Raw genomic sequence first — 9,380 nt, forward strand, 5'->3', positions numbered from 1 at the left:
AGGGGAGGCGGCAGCTACAACGGCCGCCCTCGGCAGAGAGGCAAGATTATTTTGTGCCAGGGAATCAAGTAGATACGAATTAGAGGACAAGTACAGTTTTAAGGTGCTTTTTCACAGTGGATTTTCTTTCAACCACAACCACCCTTTAAACGCTCACGTGCCTCCCGGTGTGGTACCAGACAGGCACCTCTCCCCAGCACCAGACAGGCACCTCTCCCCAGCACCAGACAGGCACCTCTCCCCAGCACCAGACAGGCACCTCTCCACAGCACCAGACAGGCACCTCTCCACAGCACCAGACAGGCACCTCTCCACAGCACCAGACAGGCACCTCTCCACAGCACCAGACAGGCACCTCTCCACTCCAACTCCCTTCCACAGCTGTCAAGCCGCTAACCTCCAAATGAGCGCTCAGATGCCATTTCTAATCTGCCAGCAATATGTGCTGAGATGCCCCTTGCTGATGGGAGAAGACAGCGGTAAGATGGGCTTCTGTGAAGCTAAAATGAGCTTCTTTCACACTAATGAGGCAGGATTGACAGGCCTCGCGGTGTCAAGCAGAGACTCAAAACCTAAAGATACCGCGGGTCTGCCAATGCCGTACAAGAGACGATGTCTGCTCCATGAAGTCACTGGAGCAGGGTCCAAAAGATTCTCCACGCCCTCCCCCTCCTTCTCTACCTACCACTCATCTTCCCCAGCACACACAGCATGGCTGGGCAGAGGAGAGTGGATGGGAGCTGATCATCTCCAGGGTCCTGGTTTTATCACCACGATGACCAGGGCAACCAAGAAGCTTCACAGCAAAACTTCACACCAGAACTTCACACCAGGGTGACCAAGAAGCTCTCAAGAGCCACACAAGAAACCACTCGAGGCCTCTGCCATGGGTAGGCCTGTCTTCATTTCTGCCTTACAAGCAGAAACACACTGGAATTTCTGTAAATGGAGCCACCGGTCTGCAAGAGCTGAGGAGCTCTCTGTGACAGCCACGAAGCCTCCCTGCGTCCTGCCCGCAGACCAGCTCCAGGCAGCCTGGTCCCTCTAAACCACGCTGAGCTGCTGGGCTCACACCAGCTCCTGTGCTGGCTCTCCTGATCACTGGACACTGCTCTCATGCCCAGAGTTCCACCTCTCCCTTTCAAGGATGGAATGACTTAACTGCAGCACAATTAGCATGTAATTTGTAAGTCATTATAGCACAAAGTGTCTGGTGAGAATATTTTATCGAATAAACCTGCTGAGCATAATTTTCTGTGGAACTATAAATATATTAAACCATCTCCTGCCTTTTCCTACCATCTTTAGAGATCACTAAGGTTACTGCTGCCGCTTGTAATTATACCTCATTTTAGATGGAGTTAAAAGGCATAGGATTCTGCACCATTTCCTACAGACAAAATTAAAGAATTTGAGTGGGGGACAAGATATTTTCTAGGTTTTATTAACTGAAAACCCTGAGAAAAGTGATGACAGGTATCAGGTTTTGGAGACCACTGCCCACATGGACTTTGCTCCTGGGTTTCACACGGCAATTAAGGTAATCAAAGTTATCACTGCTGATCGCTTCTGAATAGATTCCACAGAAGCAAACAAGTGGGTAACACTAAGAAGGGACTCAGCGGGCCTCATCCTGTTTCACTGTCCAGACTGAGGGTGCAGTTTCATTCCAGCCAAGTTCAGAGATCCCTCCCCTTCCTTATACCCTCAACCACTCCTACCTGTTCCCCACCACCGGCTGAAAAGCTGGGCTATAAACTGGATCACTGAAACAAGCCAAGCTAAGAGAAAGAAAAAAGGAAGAGCTGCAAGAGCAGGAGCTCTTGTGCCAGTTGCACCACTGAAGACCACACAGCAGGTACGATGCACTCAGTTGCTCCTTCTATAACCACGTTCCCATTTCTTGTAAATCCAGACTTGCACCAGGACACTGTCCGTCAGCCTCGGTATATACATGTTGAGCTCCATGCAGCTCAACAGTATAGGCTGCTCCTGTAAAATCTCAGCAGGCTTCAGTTTTTGGGTCAGGGCGAAAAGTGAGGATTTGAATATAGGATTTTTGGGATACTACATCATCTACTGCAAGAGGAAGGTCAAAGCCCCCAGCTGACAGAGCACAGGTTCTGAAGGACCAAGCGTTCGTATCATCCACTTCAGTGATTCATGTGCCACAACTAGAAACATCAAATCATTCCATAAATGCTGCCACAGCCAGACAGAGCCATGATTTGATGGACAGAACGATGGCTTTTCCCTGCTTCTGCGTGGGGAAAACACTTGAGCCACTTCAGGTCTCAACAGACTGCGTCCCACCGACCACTTCAGGATGCTACAAGACAAAGCAAACAGGCATCCCGAGGGTGTTCCATGCTAGGAATGAATCTCAGCATCATATTTTGCACACACTGTGCCCAACATATTGCACATGAGCTGTTTCTGCCAAATCCTATTATTAGCTCTAATAGGAGTGAAAGATTAGGATGCCTTTATTCCAGCCATTCCAGCCTACAGAGCCCTGCAGCGGGGCAAACACAGTGACCTTTGGGATACAGGAGGAAAACCTGAGGCTCTTTGGTTTCTCTGCTCTTGTGCACCAATAAACATGAATGGGTTAATATTATTAATCAAAGGGCTTCCACACAAACTTCCTCACACAGAAATTCCCTTCACCCTGCTCTGTGCTGGTGCTTGCTGCAGGTGTTAACACCCACAGACAGCCTCGGGATCCGTTTGGGTGAAGGGCACGTGCAGCAGCTCCACGCGTTCCACTGAGGGCTCTGAGGAGCAGCTGCCCGTATGCCACAAAGACCTCAGCCAGAAAAACCGATTGTGTTTTGAGTTCTAAACCCCACACACCAACACCGAAACGTACGGATAAATAACCTCCTGCTCTGTTCCGAGGAGGGTGACTGGAGGTGGAGGGATAGCAGGGAAGGGCAGAGGCTGCTCCTCCCGCCCGCCGCGCACCCGCGGAGCTGCAGCTGCCGCCTGGAGCCCCAAGGCTGGCAGCAAAGACCCCTCTGTTCATCGCTCCCCCCGTGCCTCTCTGAGCAGCAGCCGTGCCGCTGAGCCCCGATGCCCTCGGAGCGGCTGGCAGTGCCCAGGGAAGCAGCCTTGGCAGCGGGCAGGCAGCTGTTTGTCGGTGCCTGGCGGGGGCTGCAGCCCGTGGCACGCCGAGCTCGCCGGCTCCGGTGATTACTCTCCGTCAGTGCTAATCAATCTCACACCCTCTTCAGTGCTGATACAGATAATCTTGTGGGAAGCCGGCCAAGCTCGCTAACAGCTCTGCAAGCTGCTTCCCGACTCCAACAGCTCGTTCCCTCTCAAAAAGTCTGTTCCAGCTTCAGTTCCAAGAAAGTACTGTGTGGTACCGGGGCTCGTGTCATTCAAACGATTCACTGCTGGTGTGCAGGGAGCACACCAGCCTTTGGCTGCAGCCCCATCTAACTAATCAAAATAGACACGTTCTCACAGCTGATCAGAACTCTAAAGACCAGGGTAGGAGGCCTTGCACATTACCATGTAATTGTCTCTCTGCATTTCACTTACTCTCCATCTGCCAAACCAAGCAAGAATGCAGCCAAGTAAAAGTGAAGGCAAACTGAAGCACAGACTTAGGCCCTACCAGTAAAACCCACTCTCAGAGAAGCCCAGAAGCACTTGCTGTAGGGAAGTTCTCAGCCCGTTTTATCTGAGGTTAACTGGAAGCTGGAGAGCGAGACAAGAAGAATGAGGAGGTTAACGGCGCAGGTATGAGGACACGGCTCAGCAGTGACCTGCCCAGCCAGAGGTTCTGTGCAGAGCTGTAACAGACACGAGCTGGCAAAACTGAAGCAATACATACATGTTTCTCTCCATCGATCTTCTTATCAGCTGCCTGCATCGCATCCAGGTACTTAAAATACAGTTCCATCAGCCTATCGACCTGCAAGGGCAGAAGAGAGAGACCTAAGCAAGAAAAGAAAAAAAAGAACAATGCAAATCATCCTTAATTCTTCATGCGATGTGGTTTTCCTCCCAGCTGCAGTCTCCACAAAGAGCCAGGCAGTGCTGTCGCTGAGAGGAAGGAAGGCACGGCAGGGGCAGGGGGTGAGCTGGGCAGCTGAGCACCCCGAGGCTGCAGGTGCTGGAACACAGGCCCATACCACAACACGCTCTGTCAGCTCCAGCTAAGAGGCAGCACACACACACACGTCCCCAGCTCGCCTGCTCTCCTGTGCTCTCCAGTTTTCCTGGTTTCCTCGTGGACCTTTCTGTCTAGGCTGCATGCAGGCAAGCTCATGCTAAATGTACCAGGCACGCTGGGGCTCTCCTGCCCTCCTCTGAACTGTACCAGGCAGCCTAAAGCTGATCTAGTAACAGGAAAATTTCTGCAACTGGTACAACAGGTTATGAAAAACACCTTTAAAACACACTAATGAGGAATACTAAGGAACCAGCATTTCCCCAGTGGTGGAATTTACAAACCCCTTGGGATTACTGGTTTGCAAAAGCTGCCGTGTCTGTTCCACAGCTGTTTGATCTATCCACCACTATGTAAATATTTTGAAAATAATTTCCCAGAGTAAACACCACTAAAGCGACACATTCTAGGAAAGGATGGGGAGTGTTAAATGTGTACTGTAGCAATTCCTAAACTCACTGGAAAAGAGCTTCACTAGAAATACTGGCACCTTTCACACTGCCCTGGTCCCACAGAGCCAGCACAGTGTAACAGCCCAACACATGTTACATGGTCAGGTTTCAGCAGAGAGATTCAGCCTGGGACTGAGAACTGCTACCTCCACAAGCAAAAGCTCCAAAAAACACATGTAACGTTGGAGGCCAAGCACCAAAGGCATTTCCAGCTCTCCAAGCCTGCAGATAGCAGCTTGAATGAGAGAAGGATGGCCAGTGAGAGCACAAGTCTCCACAGGCAGGCAGAGCAATGGCTTTTCAGTCACTTAGAGAGTGCCCACAGGACTCTGCCCTTATCAAGTATCCCCCAGGCTGGCGGCTGCAGACACACGCTCGGCACTCACCTTCTCGCTGTCGTTCTCTGTGAATTTGTTCAGTAACCGTGTCCTCTGCTGCCCTCTCAGGTTTCGCAGAAGGGAGGCCAGGATGGAACAGACATGTTCTAGAGATACAAAATGAAAATTGCAGGCTGAGATCAGGAACAGGAGCTGATTTTCTCTGTAACATGCCATTAAATTTACTACTAGCACTCCAGCGTGTAGCTGTTGATAAGCGGAACCCGGTTCCTCCCCGAGGCTGGTAAGGGAGCTGAGCAGCAGTGAGCACAACAAGCCACCCTGGCACAGAGCACAGACAGCTCCTGGCCCACCACAGCCCGGCCAGCAAGGTCTCCTCTGGCTCTGCTGCACTGATCCTGCTTCTCCTCAGTGACCCGAAAAAAAGCAGCTCAGGTAGAACACGAATCCTGCCCTGGCTGACTCCCCCGGCCTGCCCAGCACTGTACACACACTCCCCCTTTGGCCCCTCCACCTCACCTAGAGGCACCACACTCTGCCTCTGCCCCTGGGGGGCTGGCTGAAGCCACCACTGTCACTCCAATGGCCCTCAGGTGACCAAATAGGGGACGCTTATTGAAACAGGAGAGCTTGAGAGAGGAGTAACTGTGCCAGCATGCAGCTCCTGCAGAGACTTAACTGGTATTAGCCACAGGAAAAAATCCTCAAACAAGCCACTTCTATTTACAGAAAATCCTGTGGAATGAATACAAATGTGCCACAACAAACCAGAAATAGCCAAATAAATGTGTTCCACTGTCTTCTCAGCTGCACTTGGGGGTCATGTTTTCCAGCACAAACCTTGGAGCCAAGTAAAAAGTCAACACTGCAAGCACCCAAGAGACATTTGTGTTCATGTCCAACCTCAGCCTCACTCTGCAAGGTGATTGAACCAAGTGCCTCGAGCCCACAGCAATGTTGGCCTCCTCTGGAGGTGCAGGACCAAGCTCTGAGGATGACTTCTGCTGGAACACAGGTGTCCCTTGGTGGGGGACCACCAAAGGAGGTACCAAAGGGCCACGTGGTGTTGCTTTCAGAAGCTCCTCCTGAGCATGCCCCTGGATGCCACCCCTCACCAACACACTGCACAAAGCACCAGGCTCAAGTGGTGTTCAAAACCACCACACTTTGGAACAGGGCCTGGAGCTCCCTGCTCCTTGGGAGACAGAAAGCAGCACAATCTTCTCCAAAAGCACACTTTTCCCACTTAGCGTGTCTTATGCTTCCTTAACCACTAATATCTGGCTGTGCTAGACTTCAGTGAAGTATAAAAGCAAGTGCTTCTCTTTATATCTTCTCTGATACATATTAAAAAAAATATCATACTGAGTTTGAAACATTTCAAGTCAAGCTCTCAAGTTACAACTCTCACGCTCCGGCTCTTTCCCATCTTGCCCAAGAAGAGGTTCCAGGAAGGAGCCAGCCCAGGCTGGGAGCTGAGGAAGGGAAGGAGCCTGGGCAATGTGAGCACCCTCCTTCCCCCACACCAGCACTGTGCCCTCGGTGTCACAGCACAGGCACAGGTGCAGACCAGGTGCAAAACGCATGCCAGCAGCAGGGATGATGTTGGCAGTATCACAGAGGATACGGTTTTAATATGGGGAAATAAAACCAAGCACAGAGGCACGGAGCAAATGAGGGAGGCACAAGTTTCTCTCCCTTGCCAAATTATTTGCTATCATTTCCCGCCTACAGGTCTGCGTTAAGCACAGACCTTAGGCTTCAGCAGCTCAATAGATTCAAAACTAACTTCTCCAAGATGTCCTCACTGTAATCCTGCTGATGAAGACTGATGAAACACAACGACCATAAACATCTCCTCACCCGCGGTGGTGGGGAGAGAAGGGGCGTCAAGGTTGGTTATTTTCCGAGGGAAAACGCAGCGTGGGGAGGGAGGGGACCCCCACCTTACTGCCACCAAGCCCTCTCGAGGAGCCCCCAGCACCCAAGGACAGGGACGGGGAGGTGCTGCAGGGAGCTCCAGTGCCCAGAGCCCTGCGGGGGCTCTGCCCTCCCGCGGCACGGGTCGCTGCTCGCTGCGCAGGGCCACGGGCGCCCGCGCTCACCCTCCCTTCCGTTAGCTCCTTATAGATGTGGCTGCCTTAGAAACAGATTTCTGCCTGAGGTGGTGTCAATTTTTCATGTACCAAGGAGATTGGGCGAGCTGCTGGCAGGAGGAGCAGGGAGATAACAGGTTTATCGGGTGGCCGGCGCCGCGCGGCTGCTCTGTCATCTCGACAGGCTAACGGGGGTGAGGGATGGCTCAGGGTGGGTCAGCAGCTCCTGCTGCACAGCAACACTCCCTCTGCCAAGATGACACCAAATTAAGTGTCTGCATTAAAAAAATATGGTAAAAGCCTCCAAAGGCCATTCAAGATCCTATTAAGGTGGGGAAAAAAAAAGGCAACAAAACCAAGCCTTTTTTTCAACCCTGTATCCCAGCAGCTGCTCTGCTGTTTCAGAAGGCAGCCAGCATTCCCCATTTCACACTACTTTTCCCCAAACCTTCTATTTTTGGAAGCGTTTAGAAGTGTTGACACAGTATTTTAGTAGCAATATTCTCACCAATGATATATCTTCATTGCTTTTTTTCAATAATCCTTTACTAGGAAATGTATTTTAGCCATCATTTTTGCCTTGGTGCTCATGTGCAGAGATTTATCCATTTTATCAATAAAATCTTCAAAACTACTGAGAAGTCTAAAGGAGCTGACACAGTTTTTTTTAAGAATGAGGTTATTCTTTCAACCTATCACTCCGGAAAAAATCCAGGAAATATTTAGTTGCCTGGTCAAAAGGTTAAAAAAAAAGAAATTATACAGAAATATTTCTGAACTATCTAAACCTTCTTTTTCATCAGCTTCCTGAAAAAAATACACTAGTGTGTTTCATACTCCCCCCTAAACCCCACAATCATGCCATAATGCAACTCCTGGCTCAGTAAACACCAGCATCCTCGTGCAAGGACAGCAGCCAGACCCAGAGCAGAGCCAGGGCAAGGGCAGTGCTGTGGGATAAGAGTCTGGATCCAGCTCTCCAGGGATTAAAATGTTCACATGAGCAAACAGAAGCCAGAGGCGTTGCCCTGGAGCGAAGGTTCCTGGGGACGTGGGGGTCTCACCACCCTCCCAAGGGCTGCACCCATATAGCTCTCATGTGCACAATCTTTAAAGTCCATCATCACAACATTTGCCCTGGGTTGGATCTTCTTTGACAAATTATTAGTAGCTAGTGCTGTTCTGAGTACCTGGAAAGCAAAACCTGCACTGCTCAGCTCTGACTCCAGCCACGTGCTGCACCTCGCCCTCGAGCAGCCTCCGAGTGCCTTGGGAACCTCCCAACAATCCTGCCCAGGCTCAGCACCAGCCACAGCACCACAGAGAAAGCACCATTCCAGGGAAGGCAACAGACCAGGCCAGAGGCAGAAGTTGCTCCTTGCCCCAGTTTCTAGGAACCACTAAATATATGTCTCCTTTCCAAAGCAACCACAAAAGTGAGCCGTGCTCAGCACCACCCCCGAGCCCTCTGAAGGAACAGCAGTTACCAGCTGGCAGCTCCCATGTGTCAAGAACACCTTTTTTCATATAAACATCCCCAAAACCTCACAAATTCATGGATATGGGAAGACAAAGGCCTCTTTCTTATTGGCAGATAACCCTGTTTTCTGCCCCACCAGCCGGTTCCCCTGAACATTCTGCTGCTCCCCATGGGGTGGGGGCCACAGAGCTCTGTGCCAGCCACGTCCCTGGGTCCAGGCAGGTGCCATCCCATGGGCTCACCCGGCCTCAGCAGGGTCCTGCTCAGACCAGGACCACCTCGGGCTCTGGGAGCCTTTCCCTCTCCAGACAGTCAGGACGATCTCAGCATGCAAGCAGTGTTTAAAACACCCTAATTAGATCGATCTTGACTTGAGCTGCGGCGTGTTGGAATACAGATTAATCTATGCCACGGCTGGCACTGGCAGCTGCAGCAGCAGGAGGTCCTGTCAAATCACGCCGTAACATTACACTCCTCTGCCTTCATTATTCCCCCCTCTCCCCCTTTTTTTTTACATTTCATTATAATGGACATCTGCCTAGCAGGGGAGGAAGCTGAAGCACAGTCCCCTGCAATAGTGATGAGGAGGAAGGAAGAGGAAGGCTTCTGGGCACAGGGGGACGAGCAGTGTTCTGGTGAGCACAGCAGAACACGCTCAAGAGCTTTCTATCTTGTGAAGAACTCGTAAGATAGAGTGTGGTTCTAACTGGAGCTGGAAAGCACTAGGAAAAAAAAACCAACCAAAACCAAAAAAAACCCCCACACTTCTTTCAGAAACTTCTACCCCTCCTATGCACAAAACTCTGCGTCCTCACGGCTGCTCCCAGGGAC

The 9,380-nt window shown here is 51.0% G+C and overlaps 1 protein-coding gene across 1 annotated transcript in view; it reads right to left on the reverse strand.

Moving 5' to 3' along the window:
* CTNNBL1 (catenin, beta like 1) overlaps nt 1–9,380 on the reverse strand; it is a gene marked incomplete at its 5' end in the record, with an annotated part of 44,794 nt that overhangs the window by 7,509 nt on the left and 27,905 nt on the right. The window contains 2 exons of the mRNA XM_008944918.1: nt 3,845–3,925; nt 5,022–5,119. Of these exons, the coding sequence (XP_008943166.1) occupies nt 3,845–3,925; nt 5,022–5,119 (179 nt within the window). The remainder of the gene's footprint in view (nt 1–3,844; nt 3,926–5,021; nt 5,120–9,380) is intronic.

Source organism: Merops nubicus, unplaced genomic scaffold (assembly GCF_000691845.1).
Source record: "Merops nubicus isolate BGI_N331 unplaced genomic scaffold, ASM69184v1 scaffold31907, whole genome shotgun sequence".
Lineage (NCBI taxonomy): Eukaryota > Metazoa > Chordata > Aves > Coraciiformes > Meropidae > Merops > Merops nubicus.